This window comes from Halichoerus grypus, chromosome 6 (assembly GCF_964656455.1).
Source record: "Halichoerus grypus chromosome 6, mHalGry1.hap1.1, whole genome shotgun sequence".
NCBI lineage: Eukaryota > Metazoa > Chordata > Mammalia > Carnivora > Phocidae > Halichoerus > Halichoerus grypus.
In genome coordinates this window covers 141724282-141748968 of record NC_135717.1, presented here as the reverse complement: position 1 = coordinate 141748968, position 24687 = coordinate 141724282, and the positions used below count along the sequence as shown (strand labels likewise).

Below are 24687 nucleotides of genomic sequence, written 5' to 3'. Positions count from 1 at the left end.
CTTCTGTTGGCTGAGAACTATGTGGTTTATCTCGAAGGAATACAGCATTTGTCTTCAAATTCTGTGCTACATCAAGATCTGGCATCATTTTGGCTTTGAGGAATTCACCAAACCCAATTACAGGTTATTGTTTTAACCATTAGCAGAGAAGCCAATTTCTATTGCCTAAAAGCTGTGCTTAATGATTCAGTTTAAGCTTAATTGGCTTGAGAAAGAATATTCTTTTAGGTTATTAAATATTGGCCTACAGACCGCTGGCACCAGCCTAAAGCACAGTTAGGATGTTGTTCATATACCACGGCTCTATAGGTATACCTAAGTTAAGCCAAGTTTGGGCAGTTTTCCACAATGGATTTTGATCTTGTCTTGTTCTTGATTACATTTACAGAGAAAGAGGAAGCTGATACAGAAGGCAGTCATATAACACATCATAAGCTCTGTGTGGTTACTGGGAGGTTCATGTCAGATGCCCAAACTTAGAGGTTAGTTGCTGAGCCTCAGCTACGGGAAAAGGAGGGAAGGAGTCTTGGCAGTCGTGGTGCCGGAACCACACCTTTCTAAGTTCAGCCATCGGGTATAACCACGTTTAAGGAAGTTGCAAAGTGTGTCGTATTGAACCATAGACTTCTACCGAATCATAGCATGTAGGGAATTTCACAAATGACAACCATTCTGGAAAGGAGACTGCATCCAAGGCTTGTCTCAGAATTATAGGATCCATGAGAAGGAACCCTGCCATTGACCTTAATTACCATGGGTGACGAAGACAGAGACTGACAGCTCACCGAGAGTGAATCTCTCTCTACAAGCAGGCAGTATTTTAAGAAATCACTTTAAAGGAGTCAATCAGACTGCCAAAAAAAAAAAAAAAAAAAATTATTAACCAGGTGCCGTTATGCCTGGCACTGAGAAAGAAGCAGTTTAAACAAAACAGATCATACCCTAAAGGGGCTTACTTTTATCTAATTCTCCTGGAAACATCAAGTTAAGTTTTTCATAAATAGAAATGGCTACATTACTCATAACTGGCCTTAGATTTAGCTTTGGGTGATTGGTAGAAGTATTGTGCCAATATGTTATGAACAGAAATAGGCTAAGAACTCTCCACTTTTCTGCCTGAATCTAGATGGCACAGTATCATATTTGACCACTCCATAAAGTCTAGAACTGAAGTCTGCAGGGAACCTGAGACCCTGAGAGCTCTCTGAGTTTTATAATGGGTCTGGAATGAGGCTGACCACCAGGCTGGGAGGGGGGACTGTTGCTAATCCTGAAATTCTCTTTATTTTTGTGTCTCTGATCTGTTTAAATTTTTAGAAAATTTAAATGATTATTATGTTATTATTCATTCTTAAGCAATGTAAGAAGCAACTTTAAATATCACTGCCCATGCCATAGCAATTGAGACAGAGCTAATTCCCACAGGAACCCATTGCACACACCATTTCACATGGGTCTTATTTTATTAAATGAAATTGGCAGGAGGGATAATACAAAGCTGTATGATGCTAGTTATCAGATCACACATCATTTTATGGTGTTAATATTTCTAGATGTTAAAAATATTTCCTCCAGTTGTATTGAATAATATTTTGCACATATTTGGAGTGTTCCACAAAGAAGCCCAATCACTTTTAACCTGTTTGACCTCTAATAAATTTATTAAGAAAATCATCAAGAAGTTCATTATGTGCAACTTATTAGGCATATTTGATTATTCTGTGAATAAAACAAATCAAATATAGTCATTAACATTCCCTCTGATGCACTTTCAATTATTTATAGAAATGTGGGACTTGAGTCAAACTTTAAACTTTATCTTTGTCGTGTTACTCTCTCTAGATCTAACCACATCGTCTGCTTTCTCTAATACATTAGCTGCTCAGTTATTCCACCAAAATTTTAGTTTGAGAGATAAAAATCGGGCTATCTGTTGACAAAAGATAGTTAAATTCCCTGTATCTAGATCACATATGTAGCCAAACAAGGTTATATAACATTGCCCAGTTATAGTCTTTTTTTTTTTTTTAAAGATTTTATTTATTTATTTGAGACAGAGAGAATGAGAGAGAGAGAACATGAGAGGGGGGAGTGTCAGAGGGAGAAGCAGGCTCCCTGCCGAGCAGGGAGCCCGATGCGGGACTCGATCCAGGGACTCCAGGATCATGACCTGAGCTGAAGGCAGTCGCTTAACCAACTGAGCCACCCAGGCGCCCCGCCCAGTTATAGTCTTGATATTCATTCGTTCATTCAAAAAAGTATTTTTTAAGCATCTATAGTGTGCAAGGCACTATTTGAGGCAGTCAGGATCCTCTGGTGAAAAAAAAAAAAGAGAGAGATTGGGAAATTCTTCCCTTCATGGAGTTTCTATTCCAGTCGGGCAGATAAACAATAAATGAAATAAAGAAATAAACATCTATAATGTTAGGTGGTGGCAAGTATTAAGGGAAAAGAAAATAAATCAGTACAGTATAAGGAGGTTGGGGAGTGCCAGGGTACCGGGAGGAGAGGGTGTGGGGCTGGGTGGTCAGAGGAGCATCAGTGAGGTGATATTTGAGGAGAGGATGAAAGGAGATGAGGGGCTCAGCCCCATGAGTATGTAGGGAAGAACATTCCATCCCGGGGAAAGAGTGCAAGGCCCCTAAGACGGAAGAGCACCTGGCATGTTGGAGAAGCAACAAGGGGCTACAGATGAGGTCTGTGGCAGCAGCTCCTTCCCCCCCTTTTTTTAAATTTTTAAAAGTTTTTGCTGATTAAAAAAATGTAACTTTTTAAAAAATGTATCTTCTACTCAGTATATCTGCCACTGCATTAATGGCAACTTAGAGCGCCTGGGTGGCTCAGTCGGTTAGACGTCTGCTTTCGGCTCAGGTCATGATCCCAGGGTCATGGGATTGAGTCCCACATCGGGCTCCCTGCTCGGCGGGGTGTCTGCTTCTCCCTCTGCCCCTCCCTCCTGCTTGTGCTCTCATGCTCTCTCTCTCAAATACATAAATAAATAAATAAAATCTTTTTTAAAAATGGCAACTTAAAAATCCCCAGATACTAGGCTTAGAAATGAAGCAGGCAGAAACACAAGCATAGTCCCAAAATCAGGAACAAAAGTAACAGGAAAGGCTTCCTTGGAGAGCTTACAGCCCAGGCATCTGCCAAGCACTCTGAATGCACTGGGCGACTGAACTCTCAGAGACTAATTCAGTGGAATGTGTGGAGTTTGAGGAGAAATTTAGTAACTTCTCTCAGCCCTGCTCTCCTCATCACAGAAGATGATAACAAGTGGCTTCCTCGTTTTTATGTTTTGGTGTTAAAATGGCATAACACGGGGGCGCCTGGGTGGCTCAGTCGTTAGGCGTCTGCCTCTGGCTCAGGTCGTGATCCCGGGGTCCTGGGATCGAGCCCCACACCGGGCTCCTTGCTCAGCGGGAAGCCTGCTTCTCCCTCTCCCACTCCCCCTGCTTGTGTTCCCTTTCTCACTGTGTCTCTCTCTGTCAAATAAATAAATAAAATCTTTTAAAAAAAAATTAAAAAATAAAATGGCATAACACGGTCCCTGACACATAGTAAGAACTGAAAAAAATGTTTGTGATCCTTGTTACTAGTTTGTAAGTACAGCCGTGGCCATTAACTAGGAAATCGTTGTCTTTTCAGAGAAGTGACAGCATAGCTAACTTACAAAGTTGTTGATGAACATTAACCAATTTGTAAAATTTAGGTATTCATCCATTCATTCATTCATTCATTCAGCAAAATATTACTGGGTCTGGTGTTGTCTTAGTCGTTGGTGACAGAAAAATAAATAAATAAATCTGATTTCATATTTATGGGTCTGGGGAAGAAATAGGCATAAGTGTGGGGTTCTGTGGGAGATCGTGGATGGGCAATTATTTATTTATAACCGGCACGTGGGAGGGCCAGACCTGGCTCTTCCTGCAGACGAGACTCATAGGCAAGTAGATGCTGCAGGTAGGTGGAGGCAGCGAGGAATACGAAAGAGCCACCTCACGGGGAGCAGTAACAGAGTCCGGACCTGAGACAAAATTGCCAGTTCTTTTGTTTGGAGCCTGAAAATATAAGCAGGGGCCAGATTGTAATGAGGCACACTGGCCTGACGACTTCGGGCTGTATCTAAGCGATAGGGCAACTCAGAAGGATTTGAAGCAAGAGAGTGACATGATCAAATGTGCATTTTAGAATGCTTACTGTGACTGCAGTGTGGAAAGTGGTTTAGAAAAGGGCCACAATCAGAGGCAGGGCAACCAGGCGTGGACATAACTTACTGCTTAGTAAGAGGAGAAACAGATCTCATTTTGAATCTGCTGTGTAGGGAATAACTCTTGTTTCTTTCTTTGTTGCCCCACATTGTTATTTGGGGGACAGGGGGCAGAGGATCAATAATCATCATATAAAAGTAGGATTATAAAGCCGACTCATGTCATCTTTCAAAAAACTTCCTGGGTGGACTGATTTGTTCCTGTGTCTGGGATCTCACATCTATCAAGCTTGAAATCACTGCAGTGAACTCAGGAGCCATTAGGTGAAAAGCAAAAATTTAAATCTGCAGTATTTCATAATCCTTCCTCACCATTTCTCACTCAAACATCACTCCCTGAAAACCTGGATATATAGCATTCCCACTTCAGCATGAATGATCTACCAGGCCATATAACTAAAATGCTAGCACAGACCAATAAACAACCGAGAGGACGTGGAAGAAAGGAAAATTTGGACAGGTTTCAGCAAATTAACGGTACCAGCAGAAAAAACATTCAGTCATGACTGGTCAAACGGAATCTCGGTGGCTCACACAGACCACACTTCTATATCTATAATTTCTGTGGTCATGCAGCTAAAATCCCTTCATTTCACCTAATTTACCTAGGCAATTACAGTTGTAATTTATTTTTGCTCAACTTACTTCAAAGATGTGCCTCAAAGCACTTTTTAAACAAAATTACCCTTTGTCCCACCTTCTTTGGTTTGTTCTAGAATGACTTTCCCTGTCATTTTCCTTATGATGATACTGGGCTATTGTATTTAAACAAATTATACAAAAAAATATGAATACATCCTTATAAAATTTCCAAATAATTCAGTGTGAAAAGAATGCAGTCAAATTTTTTTTTTTTTAAATCCCTTTAACCATTTCCCTTTCTTCATTCCATTCTAGCTCCTTCCTCCCTCCACCTGCCCTCGTGAAGAAACGCTATGAGAGTGGGTATTTATGCAAACATTTTTCTTTGCACTCAAGTATACACGCACACAACATTTAATTACTTTAAATGTTACACACAACTTTATTTATTTGTTTTTAGACCTAAACACATAAGGCAATACAGAGCGGTGATTACAAGGCAAATGGGGAGGCAGAGTCGTTACCCATTAATGGTGCGCCCTTGGAAACTTACTGTGCCTCAGTTTCCTCATACAAAATTGGGATGATAACATTACATACTTCACCAGGTTGTTAGGAAGGGTAACTATTTTGATAAATTTAAAGCACTTAGAACAATACCTAATAGTAAACACTCAATGAATGCTAGGTATTATTATTTTTATAAGTAATTTTTAAAAATTCATTGATATTTTCATATGTACTTATTATTCTGTGACTTGCTTTCTCAGAAGTATGTCTTGGGGGGCATCTGGGTGGTACAGTCGGTTGAGCATCCAACTCTTAGTTTTGGCTCAGGTCATGATCTCCAAGTCGTGGGATCAAGCCCCACATTGGGCTCCACGCTCAGCAGGGAGTCTGCTTGGGTTTCTCTCTCCCTCTCCCTCTGCCCCTCCTTGCCCTCCCCCAACACTCGCTCTCACATTCTCTCTCTCTCAAATAAATCTTTTTTTTTAAGAAGTATGTCTTGAACATCTTGCCTTGTCAGTATATACTTACATTTTTAATCTGCTGTGTAGTATTCTGTGGTGTGTGAGTACCATGGTTAATCTAAGCATTTCCCCCTTGATGGACATTTAGCTCGTTACCCACTTGGCTTTTTGTTCTGTTTTGTTTGTTATTGTGAACACGGCTTTAATGGAAATCTTCATGTATACCAGTGACTGTTTTTCTAGGGTGAATATTGACATGGGGCTAAGGTTAGGGAGATATGGGCATACTTTATTTTAATGGACACTGCCAAATTGACCTCCAGTTTATACTTCTGCATTGTATGAGAACATAAATTTCACCAAATCTTTGGCAATACATTATCAATTTTTAAAAATAATTGGATCATTTTTGTCCCATTCTGGATTTAATCTGTATCTCCCTAGCTAATAGTAAAGTTGAGCATTTTTTTTTACTTGAGCCCTTCATGACAGGGAGCTAGTCATACCAAAATTCTGGCAGAAATGAATGAGGCACTACAATACAAAAAAGAACTCCAGTGTGATTTGGGGTATGAGTGAGGGGGAGAGTCTTAGAAGGTAAAGTTGAAGAGGTCAGCTGGGAGTGCAGAGGGAAAGTCCTTATAGGTCACTGTAAGGTGTTTGGAGCAAGAAAATGACCTAATAGAAAAGAAGTGCTATCTGGAATGGACTTTGAATGATGGGTGGAGATTTACTACCACAGGAGAATGAAGGAAAGACATTCTAGGCTGGGGGAATAAGACTGAGAGATTATGGAAACATGAAAATACATGGTAAAAACGAAATACGTGTTGCCAATATATTGAAAATGAATATAAGGAAACAAGGTTGGGCCCACCTGTTTGAGGGAAGTACTTTGCATGTTATACAAGTTTTTATTTTTATTTCTAGAAAATGGGAAAATATTCATCGGGTAGAGGAACCTGTCTTTCTTGGGTGCATGGGTGCATTCCGTGGGCCAGGTTTAGTACGTGGTGCTTTACATAGGTAGTTCATTAAATCTTTTTTTTTTTTTTTAAAGATTTTATTTATTTATTTGACAGACAGAATAGCGAGAGCAGGAACACAAGCAGGGGGAGTGGGAGAGGGAGAAGCAGGCTTCCTGCCGAGCAGGGAGCCCGATGTGGGACTCGATCCCAGGACCCTGGGATCATGACCTGAGCCGAAGGCAGACGCTTAACGACTGAGCCACCCAGGCGCCCGGTAGTTCATTAAATCTTAAATGACACCTCTGAAGAAAATGTTACACCATTTTGCAGGTGTAGGAACTGAAGCTCAGGGAAATGAAATAACTTGCCCTAAATCATACAGCTGGTAATCTGTGGGTCAAAGCTTTGAAGCCAGCTCTCCCCAGATAGGTTAAGTAGACGTTGGGTAAGTACTGTGCCCTGTGCTGGGTACTGGGGAGAAACGATTGATGTGGCCCAGTCTCTGCTCTCTAGGACAGTGTCTACCAGAGCTGTGGGTATTCTGCTCTTCACTGGATTTAAGCAACAGCATGGAAAGATCAAGGGACTCAGACAAGAATCTGGAGAAGAGTTTTGATGATAAGAGAGAAGATAGAGGATATTTTAAAATCCAGGCAAGAAATCATAAGAAATAAGAGGGAGGAGAGATGAGATGGTAAATGGGGAATCAATATCAATCAGTATGGTGGTTAATTGGATGTGGGTTGAGGAGAGCATGAAAGATGTCCCCAAAGTGTCTAGTTTGGTTGGCTGCATGGCCAGTGACAGCAAGAACCAGAGAGGAGGGGTGAAAAGAATCGTTGGAGGTTAGAGCCAGTTAAAGCATTTGAAATGTTTTATTTTGTGGACCTACATGAAAAATCTTAGTGTAAGTCACTGGTGACAAATCCAAGAATATTCTGTGGGTGTGCTTTTAATTGGAAAAGACATTTATATGCAGAGCCAGAGAGATATTGGACACTAAACCCAAAATATCCTTTAAATGTTCACTTCTCCGGCAAGAAGGCATCTGTAATGTTGAGTCTCTGCAATTAAATTAAATGTTATAGCTATTGTTAATGTTTATTATTCATGGTACGCAACAACATAAATGTCCCTGCTGCTTTTTACACTTCACAGGAAACACATTTGACAGCTCTGGACTCAGACAACTTCTGCCTAGATTTTTTTATGTTTCTCCCTTATGCTTTATATGAATTGCCTGGGCGTCTAGGATTCTAAAACAGGTTAAATGATAAAGTGTATCCTTTGAAGGGTTTGATTGAATAATTTCAGGAACCTATTATTTTCTCAGACACCCCTTAGAAAACAATGGTCTCTGTGAGATCACTAGAGTAAGACGCCGAAGGGGGAAAAAAACAAAACAAAAACAAAACACTATTCTGGTTGACAGAATCCCAGTTGTTATTGCAGGGAGAGAAGATAGGATAATGTGTACCGTGCTTAGTTAAATAAGATTCCCCCATACCTCCTTTGATTAAGCCTTTTTTCTAATTTGCAAAATCTTTCATAGAACCTTCCAGTACTAGCCTTGTCCCCATCATGATTAACAGGCCACTGATCCTAAAATTCAGCGGGGACTGTTTGAAGGGTGGGCTTTGGTATTTGTCCTTAGGGATCTCAGCCAGTGTTGAGGTATGCAACACTACTTCATTAACATTTAAAAGAGCTCAACTGAACCTGGGTACTCCTTCTAAACTAGTTTGACATGTTAAGCCAGCTTCCACCATTCTTGGGATCCTGCAAAAGCAGCAGATCATGCTGGGTCTGCATTTAGGGTCTTGGGCAGAATTGCAAATTGAGCAATAATGACCTAGGTGCCAGGAAACCTACCATTTCAAACTTTTCTCTTAAGTCAGATCTCTTCTTCCCTTCCCGTTCTTCACGCTGCCCTTTGGTGTTCAGTGGACCCATCCTTCTTTGATAAAATCGCTTCCCCTCGTGTCCACTGAAAATTCAAACTCCCCAAGGGCTGCTGATTTTTTAAAAACAAACAAATATTTACTGAAGAAAGAGCATGTACCAGGTGCTACCGTGTCCTCTTTGCAACATCTTCTTGCATCTTAATGGATGACCAACCGTCTCGGGTTGCCCGGGACTGAGGCTTTTCCTGGGACATGAGTGTTAAAACCAGAGACTGTCTCTATCTAGGAATTGAGGCACAAAGAGGAAGAGCATTTTCTAAAGATCACACTCTTTTTTTTTTTTTTTAAAGATTTATTTATTTGACAGAGAGAGAGAACACAAGTAGGCAGAGCGGCAGGCAGAGGGAGAGGGAGAAGCAGGCTCCCCCGCTGAGCAGGGAGCCCCATGCTGGGCTCGATCCCAGGACCCCCCCGGATCATGGCCTGAGCTGAAGGCAGCCGCTTAACCGACTGAGCCACCCAGGCACCCCTAACGATCACACTCTTAATCAATGATTTGTCTACTATTCACATGCCTCGACCCTCTTGACTCCAATCCCTGGACTTTCTGCCCTGTCACACAGGCTATACTAAGGGTCAGTTTGATGATTTGATGAAGGAGTCACACTAAATTTTAGTGGCTGAGATATTATTTGCATGTTTCAGTGAAGTATAATAGTGGGGAGTATGGGGGAGGCAGTTTTTTGGGGGTATGTGGGATGGTGGTTATCACGCCTCCACACCCCTCCCGTTTGCCAAACCACACCCGGAAGCAAACGTTGAAAACCGGCAGTTTCTACCTGACTGTTTCTGAACGTCGGCAAGAGTCTCTGCACCTCAGGGCTTTGGTGTCACAGTGTCGAGGCTTGGGAGAGCGTGGGCGGACACAGCATGCATTTTAGCAGCACGAATCAGGTGCATCGTGACTGGGAAGGGTTTGCTGTAACCTCGACTTCTTGCTGAAACTTACTTCTCAAAAATTAACAGACTGATTGGAAGATCTCGTTTCCCAGGAATATTTTCCCATGCTGCTTGCTTCTGTTACCAGATCACTAGTGCTCACATTTGTACTCCTGAAGATGGCTGTGTGTGTCTGTGTATGTGTGTGTATGTTTCCTGTGTGTATGTGCACGTGTATGTGTGTGTACATATGTTTATTGAATGTGTGTGTGCATTTATTACATGCTTGTGTGTTTTTGTGTGTGTGTTTAATCTTCATCCGAACAACCATCAGGAATTTTTTTCCTTCATTTGGTGCCAGAACATCATGAGTTGAGCAGTTACTATAAAGCATTACAACTGAAGTGTAGTAGCTGCATTTGCTTCCAATTTTAGCCTCCAGATCTGAAAGGTGAGCTGAGATCACCCATATGCTAGATTTGTGATTTCTGGTGCTGATTTTTCTTCTAAAGCTTTTGCTCCCTCTAGGTTTCTTGCCCCCTGGGCCTGCTGGCAATGCTCTGCACTCTCTGCTTTCATGGTTCAGAAATTTTTATATTTATAACTACTCTCACAGGATGAAAATATGTGTAATTATAGACACTCTTTTCTCCTGTCAGCCTCTCCACTCTTTTGTAGGGTTGGGTTAGTTGATGATTTTCCCCTCTCAAGTTCGCTCACATTATGTATGCTACTATCAAGCAAATCTCCTACCCACTGTTCCTCTCCTTAACAAAGTGGGACACAGTGGAGGGACTGAGAAGGATAGTTTTTCATGAATAAATAATGATCGTTTGTAATTAACATATCAATTGTATGTATGGAAATGATGCTTCTAAATTACTTGACAGTAATTAGAAGCAGTTGATTTACCTAAATAGTTGGAAACATTCTTCCAACAAACTCCATCCACTGTTAATTTATTTAGCAAACTTTGCCCCTAGATAATATAAAGGAAATGTCTACTTACTCCAAAATTAGATTTTGTTGTTGCTATTGTCCTTAAGCATCTGAAGCCCTACAGTAAGATTATCACAAAGAGCTAGCATTTCTTGGACCCTCTTTAAATATCACACACTTTTCCAGTGCTTTGTGTACATTAAGTTTAATGCCCGTAATGATCCTTAGAAGTAGATACTCTATGACACCACTTTTACAGAGGAAGAAATTGAAGCTTGAAGATAATAAGCAGCTTGTCTGAGCTCATAGAGCTGATAAGTGAAGAAGCTCAAATTCAAACCAAAGCAGTACTGGCTCCTTAGCCTAATAGAAAAAAGTGTGTTATAACTGTATATATATATATATATAAAGTGAGGGGGGAGGGAGGGAGGGCCCAGGGGGAAGGGAGAAAGATGGTTTATTCATTGACTATTAATTGAACACACCATAGATGTTGGGCACAGAGATAAATAAGACTCGTCTTGCCCTTGGACAGTCTGGTGACAGCAGAATGATTGTAAACTGATAAATTACAGTGCACTGAAATAGATATTAGCATTTAGGCAGGAACAGAGTACTATGGGAGAATATTAGCATATTTTTTCCAAGGGATAAATGTGATACTTTTTATACACTTGCCACTTTTCTTCAGCAAAAGAGAATACATTTAGAACAGGAAATTAACATATTTGAGGAAAGGAATGGATCAAAAAGTCACACAAGTTTTTTCTGAATATGTCCTGCAGCTTGTGCAGAGATATTCCATTCTTAATTAAATACCCAATTAATATGTATAGGGTTTTCTCAGTGACCAAAAATGATGATTCTAGAGCTACACCAAGGCAAAATTACAAGATTTTCTAGCCTACCGAGCTCTCTTTCCCAGGATAACATAGTAGAGAAACTCTATTTACTGTTTGGGTTAATTATAGCCTAGAGTACTGTGTCCGAACACTGACCTACGTATCAGCGCCTGGTTGGCTGGCTGTATTATAAAGTCACATATTCCTAGGACGTATCGCTGAGTATATGGCAAGTTTGAGATACAGCCAGGCCTCTAATATTTTAAAAAATGCCTCAGTTGATTCCTATGGACATCCATGTTTAAGAACTACTGGTCTAAAAAAAGCCAGAAACAGGGAATAGCCACCCCTATGATATTTACTTTCTCTTTAATATCTTGTTTAATGCTATGGATTTGGTAAGTAAGAGTCTAATCTCTGGAAACAGATAGATCTCAGTTCATTTTAATCTGTTCCACTTAACTACCTGGGGGCTTAGGATAAATTTCTTAAGCTTTCCATCCCCATTTTTATAGAGTTATAAGGATTAGATATAATGCACAGAAAGTAGCTAGCAGTGCTTTACACTTCGTAAGTGCTCAATAAATGTTAGAGTATACACACACACGCATATTTTTATATATATATAGACATACGCACTCTTAAAATAATAAAATGCCTTAATGGACTAAAAGAAAAACTATCATAAGAACAAAATGATCAGTCACTGTAACCTTTGTGGAAAAGGAGTTGGTCTGTCTTTGACTATACTGGATCATTTCAAATGTGAGAATCATAACCCGCTAATAGCGAGCCCTTCACGTAGCCCTCATGCTGCTCCTTCACTAGCCAACTCATACACTTTAGAGCTAGGAGTTGACCGATCTTACCCTTGTCATTAGTTCCTATCCTTTCACATCACCCCAAAAAACCAATCTCTGTCCAAAAGGTACAGATTTCCAGTTATAACATAAGTAAGTCACGGAGGTAATGTACAGCTTGGTGACTGTAGTTAATAATTCTGTATTGTGTGTTTGAAAGTTGCTAACAAAGTAGATCTTAAGAGTTCTCATCACAAGACAATCATTTTGTAACTGTAAGTGGTGATGGCTGTTTTAACGAGACAAAAGATTAAATACAAGGAGATAACTAAGATCGTTTCTAAGGGTCTTTACAGCTATAATGTTCTGAGTTCCTGAGTTACCTAGATATTATGACGCAATGCCCTTAATATAATTTACTCCCTGGTCACATCATTGGGCCCTTAATCCAAAGGAATGACTGATGTCATGTTAGGAGCCCAGGGCATAAACTTGGCTCTAGATATGCCTAGAATAACTGAGAGATATAGCCAATTCTTGGTTATCTGAAAAAGTGTTTAAGCAACTTTTCTATTAGCAAACTCTGTCAGGATTATGTTCAAGTAATCCCCACAGAGTAAGACCTGCATGAAGACCTGGGCATAGACTATTTGACAGCTAATTATGCACAGATAACAAGCTTCCTTCCCAGGACGGGCATCTCTTCCATCTGAGGGCTAGCCAGGGTCAAAATTTAACAACTAGTTTCCCTATTGCAGTGGGGAAAAAACACAAGTCATGAGCAAATTAGTGTCTGCAGTGTGATCCAAAGTTCTCTTTTATTAGAGAGGATTCTTAATCAACTAGGAAATTGAGCATACCATGAAATAGCAACCATTTTGATATCTCCCAACCTGTGGAAATAGAAGAGCTATTGAAAGATCAGAAGGTAGCCATGTTGTTAAGTTGGTTCATTTACCAGCCACTGACTTACTAAACTTTCATCAAATTAACTAACTTTAAAGCTTCCTAGAGCTTACAACTGCATGAGATTGCTGATGAAACCAGTACGCATCTGGTTTTTACTGAGCTATTTTTTTCCCAGCTTCCTGAATGAAATATCTTCTCTTACATATTAACATTACAGGATTATGATTTTATATCAATTTACTATTTTTAGCTTGTATTTATGCATTTGGAAGTGACAAAAAATGATTTAAATTCTCTCATATTGATTTCTATGTGTACTTTTAAAAGATTTAGCAGGAGAAATACATATTTTCAGGATAGAAATGTCCATTCTTCCTAGTGCCTTTTACTTCAATTCAGTGAATGATCGTGGCCAAAGTATGCATAACTGTGGGGTCGATAATATTTCTCTTTAGGGTCTTTTTTATTTCAGGGCCATACTTCTCTTTAGTCTAAATGTTTCCTAGGTACCTACTATTCCCCCATGCCTTCTTTACCACCCCTCACCTTCTTAATAATACTTAACTTTTACCAGATGTCCTTACTAAATGAATCCTTGCTTATGAGTTCCTAAAATTGCAGTAGGTACACCACAATTCTTAAAGCAAGAGAATGAAATCTAATCATATAGAATTTCCAATTTTAAATGCAAGAGGGGATTTTGCTTTAAAATGGGAAGCCTCGCTAAGTTTCTCCAAATTACAGAAGGGCCGCATTTTCCTGCTCTGTGACAAGCTGGTGCTGCAGGTTTTCAGTGACCGCTCCAACTGAGCGAGGTGTCACAAAGGACAATTTCTGAATCAGGATGGCTTTTATATGTACAGCTTTGATAGAAACAGTTCAATTGTCGACAAATAAACTATTACATTTCAAAACATGTTTTAAATATTTAGCTCGAAATAAGGCATACTTTCATTAAGAGTGAGTAGTAGAACAAGCCAAAAGTAGGGATAGGTGATTCATTTTCAGGGCTCAAGGAATACCTATTAACAAGTGTTTGCACATCAACACGTATACCCTAACTGAGCAGATAGTTTGGCTTCTTTTTATGCATGGAATAAGACCTCCATGGGAAGGTGATCTGCTTTTTCGTTCTTACCTTAAAAAAAAAAAAAGAAAGAAAGAAAGAAAGAAAGTAGAAAAAACAGCCTATTCTTCCAAAAAGTTGAACTGAGAGACTAAAAGCACTCAAAAGATAAACTATATGTTAAAGAGGCAACCATATGCACTCAAAAGTATTCATAAAGTAGGCAAAGCCCATGGAGAAGCCATCCAGATCAGTCACTAAGACAAGAGTTGAAACATTTTTCTGAAAACAGTTGAAAAATAAAGTTAAAGAGTGTTTGAAATAGTACATTCTACAAACATACTTACATTTCCCAAATCTCTGAGTTACCTCTTAGTTTCTCTTGTACCATTCAATTATATAACTTGTATTATTTGAACAAAGCATTTTTGGAAGCAGACATATGACACTCTGCCCAGATCCCATCAGAAGGTTCTGTGCCCCAGTGAAGAAAGCAAAGCAAAAGGTAGAGTTAAACCTGTTAACTCTGGTGAGCCCAAAGGAGGCTGAGTCATCATCTAAACCAGAGAAAGAGCATCAGGGCAAAAATTCTAGATTCAAAGACCATGGAGTCTGCTTTTTAATAAATTGCTAACTCTGGGGGACAACAGAGTTTGGGGTGGGAGAGGGTAACTTTGATGGTTCAGTGGGGCTGGATACGGCACACCAGCCATATTTCTCGCAGCTCTTTGTCCCTATGGTGAGAGCTTGATGGCCCCATGTATTAGTACCACAACCCTCCCGTGGCAACTCTAAACTGCAGGCATAATGCCTACACGGAGATAATGGGCCTCTAAAGGTCTGGCCTAGAATTTCCAACCCTATTAAATGAAAGCAAACAGAACAAAAGCCAAAAAGGAGTTTGGAGACTAATCATCTGGCCTAGAAAACGGGTGAACCGGTGTTAGTGAGATATATAAACACATAAATGTTATTATTAAAAAAGAAATTAGAGAAAGGCATAAACAACCAAGTAGCCCAGATTTCCTTTTGAAGGAGATTTTCATATCTTAACAATTCATCTTGAGGCAAATTAGAAATTTTGAGCACACTGAAAACAGGGATGATATTGTACAGAATTGTCAAAGTTTTCCCCTATCCTTTAATGTTCTTCCAAAGAACTTGGTAGAATAGAATTCATAGAATAAATGCTAAATAAGCATCTGTTGAGTGAGTGACCAAGTCCATGATTGAATGAATAATTAAGAGAATGAATTGATCAATGAACAAGCCTATTTTCCTAGGCTTGAGCCACAGGCAAAAACTCACTCTGCCCAGCTGCTATTTATAACCACTTGCTCTCGATTTACCCCAGACTTGGTGAAGGGGTGGCTCTGTAAATTGCCTCCAGGGCTCATCATGGTCGTTTCTTAAATCCTTAGTATCTGCCTGATACTCCAACACGTGATGAAATAGCGTTCTTACACACCATGATGGCTGCCTTGTTGCTAAATTCAAAGCATTTTCTTTTTCTCGGACCACATCCACCTTGCTGAAGCAAGTGATAAAATTGGAACACAATCTCTTGTCTCCAAATCTGTATAATGTAGCAATTATGAGTTTCCAGATATAACTGAAGTGTGCTTGAAGTGCAACTTACTTATTTTATTTTTTTGTAACTCAATGTAATATCCATTTTTAGTCCCCCTTCTGCTTGGGTTGTAAAATGTGATCTCAACCAATTTGGGGTGGCCTTCCTGGCCACTTCCGTCCACTCTCAGGTGTTCTTGCACTCTCTCAGCCTATCTCCTCACGCAGATGTTTTCTTCTGGGAGCTTCATCCAGGAAGCAAGTCAAAAAGACCTTTGCACTTTGATCCTATAAAATATGAATTAGGTCATTTGCCCTGAGGATCAGCTGACAGGGAAGATTATCTCCTTTTCTTGGGGCCCTGTAATGTCTGATTACAGCTTTCTTCTGTTTTGCTTCTCCCTAATCCCAACCTGGAGAATCTTTAGAAGGTTTGGGAAAAGAGACCTCTTTGTATTTACTTGTAGTAAAAACATGGTTTCCCAACTATTATCTGTTCCATGATGTTTAAAAGACTTGGAACTCAAAAGCCAAGAAGTGATTTATTTTTTGCTTTCTGCTTCATCATTCCTACCTTATAGGTATGTGTGCATATATGATTATATCCTTAGTAAATTTCTCTGAAAATAAATTATTCTTTATAAGGGGCTTATTCAATGCATAACAATAATGCCCTCTGGAAAAATTGTGCCAGTTTGTGTTAAGTTACTAGCAGTATATGACAGTCCCATTTCCCTACATCCTTGGAAATACACCATATTTTTAAAAATACATATTCACCATTTTTAAATTATAATTATAAAGGAAATATTTTGTGTTCATCTGTACTTCTTTCATTGCAAGGGAGCTTAGACATCCTGAGTTCATGTGCCCATTTTGCTTAGGTCTTCATAGACTCAAGAGTTCTTCATGGTAAGAATGTGAACGAATTGTCATATATTGAAAATATTTTTTCTTGTTTGTTATTTGGCCTTTTTATGGTATATGAGATATAGAAACTTACAATTTATAAATCTGATTTTGTGATTTTTTTTCCATTGGCATTTTTACTTAAGAATTCTTTCTCCATTGCAAGATGAACATTTCAGCTCTGCTTCATTTTAGTTGTTTTATGGTTTTATTTTTCCATTTAAATTTTTAATCAGTTATATTTAGCATAGACTAGGAGATTGGGCTCTACATTATTTTCTATCATTTAATTATTATTTGTTTCCACATCATTATTTAACAGTCCTCTCCCCCTTTGGTCTAAATTCCACATTTATCACATAACAAAGTTTTACACAGGATGGATCTGCATCTGGACTCTGTGTTCTCTCTCTTACTACAACAACAAGACACTGCTTTAATCATGATAGATCCTTAATAACGTTAATATCTGATAGGGAAAGTTCCCCTTTATTACTTTTTTTTTTTTTTAATTCTTTCAGAATTTCCTTGACCAGTGCATTTACTCTTGCAGATGAAATTTAGAAATCCCACGCTAAACGTTAGCGCGATATCTTAGGTCTTGATGGCTTCTCACCCTCCAAACTTGAACCCCCACTCAATCCGTTCTGTACCCTAGTGCATCCTAACCTGCCTCCACTTCAGCCTCAAACACAATAAGTAATAGTGATGATGGCAATGCATCCCATCTGCCGTAGCTTCTTAACATTTCAAAGTGGGATTTTATTTTTTTATTTTTTTTATTTTTTTACATTTAATTTAATTTTATTGTGTTACGTCAGTCACCATACAGTGTCAAAGTGGGATTTGAACTAGATCCTGACGGCAGACTGGTCCCGCAGGGAGAGGAGCATGCGCGCTCTCCCCTTTAAGAGCTGTCACTGTCTTTCCAGAGCGTGGAAGGGGAGCACCATGAGAAAGCTGTGGAACTGCTCAAGGCTGCCAAAGACAGCGTCAAGCTGGTGGTCCGATACACCCCAAAAGTCCTGGAAGAAATGGAGGCGCGCTTCGAAAAGCTCCGGACCGCCCGGCGCCGGCAGCAGCAACAACAGCAGCGGCAGCAACAAACACAGCAGAACCACATGTCCTAGGTGAGGAGCGCCTTCTTCCGCACCCACGACCGCCCGACACCTACAAGTTTGTTTCGGTTTTTAATACGGTTTCTGAGGCAGCTGGAACACAATCATTAGGTTATGACAGTCCCCGCGCCCGAATCAGTTAAGCAAATAAAAAAACCCGATGACCTCAGAAAATGTAAACAAGACAGTCGCTTACTTTATAATGCCATTCAGCCATATTTTTCTGCAAATGTAAGATATTTTGGAAAATCATGTACTTGGGAGGGCCGGGTACAGACTATACGATGCCTTTAGGCACATTAGGAAAATGCAGCCTCTGTGCAACCCAGATCCCTGGGCACAGAGCTCCATGACAAGAGTGTGGGCTGGATTCCAGCCCCCCCTCCCCACTCACCCTCTTGGCCAGCTGCCTTTGCACAGTGTACGAACTAAACAACCGTATAGTGCTGATCCTGGGAAGAGCCCTTTAGAATACTGATACAAATTACTGGAAAACTGCTCCATGGAGAAAGACATGGAGACCTGCCAGTGGGCGCGCTCTGAGAAATCTGAAATTCTCTGTGGGTGCTCACTGAAAATGTGATGCTCTTGCCTTTTTTCTAAATTCCACTGTGACAAAAATTCTCAGTCAGGTCTTGCTATTTGTTTTTTTAAGAAAAGCCAGGAAAAAAACGTGAAGAGTAAGAATCCCCATCTTTGAAGTGCTTCCTATGTGCTAGGCTCTTCTCCCATGTTATTCCTTATCCTCAGAAAAACCCTTCCAGGTAAGTATCCCTAAAACCCCATTTTTTAGATGAATGATATGAAGTTGCAATGGCTTCGTGGAGCCCTCATAACCACACTTTCAAGTAACATAGAATATATTTCCCTTTTTGCTCTTGCAGGCATTTCATTAGCCAACATCAGATAGTCTGGAGTTCTATAAATTGTCCTTGCTCTCCTTTGGAAGAGACAGTTAATAGCATAACACACCTCTCCGCTATGATGTCTGCAAATGGGATTTTGAAGGGAGGCTCAGATGTTCTTGGGAAAATGACAATGGGTATCAGTGGTTTTATCAGACTACTATTTGTACAACCAGAAACACTGGATATGACATGAGACTTTCAATGGTTTGTGACACTCACAAAAAGGAGAAGCTACATGGGGAAGTATAAAGACTCCAGGATTTGTCCTCAGACACTGCTGAGAATTCAGCTGTCTATCTTTCTTTCATAGCTTGTGAGTTTTTATTGTATATATCCCATAGTTGGGTGACTTCATCTAAAATCACCTTCCATTCACTCTAAAAACTACATTTATTCAACAGTAAGGATCTATTTGGTACTGCCATGGGCTCGACACTGTTCAATGGGCGGTAGAAACAGCCTGAGCAAAGTGAAGTCCTTGCGCTCATGGTGCTTACATCCTGGTTGGAGGAGGTAGTTAATATCCAGGTAAATGAAAATAACCTATTGGGACCAGTACTTCACAGAGTTAAAATCGAGTGCTCTGATAGACACTGGCTAGGTGACAACCTTCTATTAGGTGATCAGGGGAGACGTCTCAAAGGAGATGACGTGTAAGGTGGGTTGAATGCTGAGGAGAAGCCAGAAATGAGCATAAGAAGAAGAGGAACTAGCCAGTGCCTAGCTCTAAGAGAGACATGAGCCATTTGATGTTTGAGGAATAGAAAGAAAGCTGGGGTGGTTAGTTAGGAAATAATGAGGAAGGACAGAGAGATAGATGGGGGCCAGGTCACAGAAAGCTTTTTAAATCACTGAGGGAAGTTAGATTTTATTGCAGTGGAAGCCACCAAAGGTTTTAAGCAAGGGACTGACATCTGATTTATGTATTAAAAAAGATCACTCGTGCTGTTCTGAGGAAAATAGATTATTGCAAGGTAAAAATGAGAGCAGAGACTAATTAGAAGGCTGTTATAGAGTAGTCCAGGCAAGCGATATGGTGGTTGGACTAGGATGATAGGGTTGGGATGGAGTGATAAGGATGCATCTGGACAAGTCATTTTGCCCACATCCTTCTCCTCTCTAATCCATTCTGAATACAAAGGTACTTTACCTCACTCAGTACTGTCAGAATCCCTTCAAAGGTCTAATAACAATCCACAGTTCTTTAGTAGAACATGGAACTCTTTCCACTAACTCATTTTTTTCTTCCATCCTCAATAATGTGAACTTGTACCGTTTTCCTAATTGATTTGCCACATTGGCCCACAGTAAAATTATTCTAAAGTGTTTTGAAAGAAATATGTTGCCATGCAGACTTCTGAGGTCTTACTAAAAGCTTCCACTATTCTACCCATTCAGTCATCTTTGGAAGGATACAATTTGGCCATCAGTATTTGCTGGGCCATGCACTCCATTTCATTTCTCTGCTCCATCAGTCTTCATTAAATCACTTCAGAATTTCCTATTGTCTCATCGCCAAAGACTAACATTTTTCAATAAAAGACATTTACAAACAGTTTTTTTTTTCTTGTAGAGGGTACGGGAAAGTTCTGTTTAAATGAACATGCAATTTATATTTATGCCTGCCAAGACAGCCCTTGCTACACACACGCTCGTGGCCTTTTGGGATGACACTGTAGCGGCCATTCCAAGTACGAGCGACGTCGTACTGAGTCAGGTCATCCATGGATTTTATGGTGAATTCAGTCAGAGACCTACATTAGCTCTTGTTCAACTCTTAATTAATTAAATTTTTAAGGATTAAATGGGATTTGCTACACTTCCTAACTCATACTATGGTTGCTTTGGGGAAGAAATTTGAAGCTAATTTGGTGTGTGGAGACTTATCTCTTATGCCCACTTTTAATTTCAAACTCGCCTGAAATAAAACTCAATTGTCTTTTCCCCTAACTTCCATGTGTGATAATCAGGAGTAGATTACATTTTCTAAAAGGTAATAGAGATGATCACTGTACAACTGAATTATAGAAACCTAAACAGAGGTTAGGAATATGGCTATTTTTATGCTATCCCCACTTTCTTGACAAAGAGCATTACATTTATTCAGCTTAAGGCATCTTATTTTTTAAATCATGATTTTATAGACATCCATATTTCACCCAGATTCTCAAAGAATAAAAGGAGGAAGGAAGAGGAATCCTTCCTGAGTTGTCAACATTCTGAGGAAGTCAAGACTAAAAGATTGTCAAATTTCTCTGACCTATTGCTGCATTGACGGCGGAGAATTCACTGCATTTGAAACCAGGCTGGATCTTCACAGATTTACAAAGTAGCTGGAGTTTAGCAGTGGCCTCACCAACTGTCAGGCCCCCGTTTCCCTTCCTTTGTCCGCTCCCGACTGTTCTGGCCTCCCACGACCACTGCCACAGCCGCCGTCCTTCGGGTCCGATCCAGGGAACCACTGCAGAACTGAGGAAACCAGCCTCAAAGGACGGCTCTGATAAGCTTGAATCCAAGGAACCCATAGTTACCAAGCAGAAAACCGGAATAATAGCAATAATCACCTTAATGCTGGATAACATTTATTAAGCAATTAGGGTATGCCAAAAACCTCTTCTAAGTGCTTCATCTATGTTCAATTACTTAATCTTCACAACAATCCTATGGGTAGTAGGTACTATTTTTAATCTCATTTTAAAGGGAGAAACTGAGGCATGTAGGATTTTTTTTAAAAACCTATACCACAATTCACAGCTCATAAGTGATAGGGCCATGACTCAAACCCAGAAACACGGGCTTCAAAGCCTCTTTCTCTCCACCGCTGTGCTACTACTCTACTTCTTTCTTCGATGGCACCTGCCCTTACCTCCCCCATCCCTCCTCACAGACATCTTCACATGAGCTTTCCAGGGATTCATTCTCATGCTAGTTAGAGTTAGAGTTATCCAACTCCCCCTTATCATTTACCCCATACTTCAAAGTACTCCATCACCTCAGCTGTATTCATGTCTTACTGCTGCCTTAAAAAAAAATTACCACAAATTTGGTGGCTCAAAAGAACATAAATGTATTATGTTGTAAATCTGAAGTCCAGTACAGTCTCTCTGGGCTTTAAGAGGCTCCAAGGAGAAAATTCATTTCTCTGCCTTTTCTAGCTTCTAGAGGCTCTCCACATTCCTTGCCTCGTGGTCCTTTCTCCATTTTCAAAACCAGCAAGGGTGGCTGAGTGCTCACACTGCATTGCTCTGACCTCTGCTTCCTCATCACACCCCCCTTCCCTGGCTCCTCCTTCTCTCTCCATCTTCCACGTTTAATGATATTAATCATATGTCCCACCTGGACAATCTGGGATCATCTCTCTGTTTTAACATCAGCTGTTTAGCAACCTTAATTCCATCTACAACTTTAATCTCCCTTTAACGTGGGATCTAACGTATTCACAGATTCTAGGGATTAAGATGCGGATAGATTTAGGGTCCATTATTCTGCCTATCACAATGGCTCATTTAAAAGTTAGCAAAGCATGATCCCAGGGTCCTGGGATCGAGCCCCACATCGGGCTCCCCGCTCAGCGGGAAGCCTGCTTCTCCCTCTCCCCCTCCCCCTGCTTGTGTTCCTGCTCTCGCTGTCTCTGTCTCTGTCAAATAAATAAGTAAAAAAATAATAATAAATAAATAAATAAATAAATAAATAAAAGTTAGCAAAGCAATTTGAGCAATAAGATTTACACTAATATGGGAAAAAAGGCTTTTATTTAAACAAGTAAAAAAAAATATCACTGATCTGTTGAATTACAAATCAAGGGAATGAGAGAAATAATAACACTTGGTGCAGATGGTTCTTCCCAGTGGGTATTTCAGCGACCCACATTTTGGATGCCCGGTGATCTCTCAGCTCCTGGCATATCCCTCAGGCCTCCTCCCTCCCCACCCTCTGGAATTTACTAAAATTCACCTGTTGTTCTGAGGCCCATTCCCCTGGGACATGTACTATATAATAAATAAATTCGTTAAAAATTCAGTCTCTAGATCTCTGTCACTTGCTAACTTGGGGACCTATAGGAAGTTATTCAATAGAAGACTCAGTGAAATGGTCTGTTATGGAGATTGAGTAAGGAAAAAATACGTAGAACTTTTAACAAAATATGTGACGATTAGTGAGCACTCAATAGTAGTAGATTAGTGGTCGCATTGTAGGAGGGAAAACGTCGGTACCAGGCAGTGCTTGCGTGTAATATGTTCTTAAGTGAGGCTTAAAGAAGCACAATGGCCTTGTGCGTGGCTTTGAAGCCCCCACCCAGGGGTTTTTAAGCACATCTGCAGAAGGCATGCCAGCTGGAGGGTGTTGATGCAAAGTAGGCCAATTGCAAGGCCTGCCACAGTTTATAAAAATCTGTTTTGTATATGATGCTTTGCATTCATGGGCATAAAAATATCTGCAGCTTTAAAAACAAAGATCGGAAACCACTGTTCTCTCTGAAAGGAAAGATTCCATAATGGGAGAAGAGTGACAGGTCTTGGGGGGAGTGTTCACGGAGGCTGATGCTCCGGATCTGACCACATGGGCAGCTGCGTACTGCGTTCTACTTGGTGTCAGGCTGACCTTGTGCGAGAAGAAAGGGGTCTGAGAATCTGCTTCAGAGCAAGGAGGCTGGGCCTTCCTGCCTATCAGAGAGAGGTTCTGCGGCTGTACCCCAACCCTAAGAATCACACTGTAAAAGTTAACTATCCTTTGCCTTCATGAAGACAAAGAGTCATCTGGAACTGGGAAGAAGAAATGTTTTACACTTGAAATGTTTCCCAACTGGTGTTCTGTATTTCATTTTAGGGAATAACTGTTTCTTTTACATCCCCATTTGATAATTACTTCCTTTGCAAACATCAAACGATTTTTTTTTCATATGTGGAATATTGTGCATGAATGATAGGGCCTAAAATAATTCTTGCTGTTCTCACATAGCACATGCTCTTTTGATATTTTTAGCATATTGTCATTGACAAATGAATACTAATCACTGGCTTCCCTTCACTCTTTCCCCCTCTTTCAGGTCCTTAGAGAGAAGCTACCTGATCAAAGATCTGATAGTCACAAATTCGAAACCGTGCTTCCGAATCCCAGCACATAGTAAAAGGAAAAGACCACATTGATAATTATACCTGTCAAGAAGCTGTGAACACGTGGTGTATAAATTCTTTACCAAGGCGACTCAACATCTTCTTTCTCTGGGCCTGAATCTCACTGCTCACGTGCTCTTTACACACACAGACCTTCCATTCACTGCAGTGGGAATTCTCAGTGTGTAAAGGGAGAGGTTTTCCAGTCTGCAGACTGAAATAGTACAAGAAGAATCAAGTCCATGACTTTCAGATAAATCACCAGGCCAAGATGAAGTGAATCTTTTGGTCTATAGCTTTTCCAGAGATTAACAAATCCCTCATTAAGCTATAGTTCAAACTGCATCAGTTCAAGGTTGTTAACCACTTAAAAGAAACCTACGCATTGCCCGGTACCCTGACCTCATCCACATCCATATTGCTGAATTGTCTGAATTAGAATTCCAGTTAATTGCAAATTCAACCTTCATTCCCCTCTTGAAAAAGGCAAGTTATGCTATTTATACTCTGTTCAGGTTCTAGAAGAAATTGGCTTTTTATTTTCTGTTTCCATGAATTTAATTATGCATTAATGGAGTGGGACAATTTTCACTCAACTTTTGGTTTGCTAGAGGCAAGGATAGAGAACTCTAGTAGGGTATTTTTTTTTTAATTTGAGTATTGCTTGTATCTATGATTATTAATTCTAACAGAATATTATGCATATTTATTCCACAAAATATATATTATCAGAGTGTATTTGCTACAAACTGAGGTCTTTTCTTACCAAATGTTATGAATTTGGTAAGAGAACACTAGCAAAGGACCTAGCTTTTGGTTAAGTTTTATATTTTTTGATTGACAAACTCTGGAGAAATCTAAACTCTTTCTACCTACACC

General features: G+C 40.0%; 1 protein-coding gene across 1 annotated transcript in view; it reads left to right on the top strand.

Moving 5' to 3' along the window:
* Positions 1 to 23896, top strand: part of LIN7A (lin-7 cell polarity scaffold A) — a 119452-nt gene extending 95556 nt beyond the window's left edge. The window contains exons 5-6 of the mRNA XM_036099029.2: positions 17601 to 17798; positions 23742 to 23896. Of these exons, the coding sequence (XP_035954922.1) occupies positions 17601 to 17798 (198 nt within the window). The 3' untranslated portion in view covers positions 23742 to 23896. The remainder of the gene's footprint in view (positions 1 to 17600; positions 17799 to 23741) is intronic.
* The last annotated feature ends 791 nt before the right edge of the window (positions 23897 to 24687 follow it).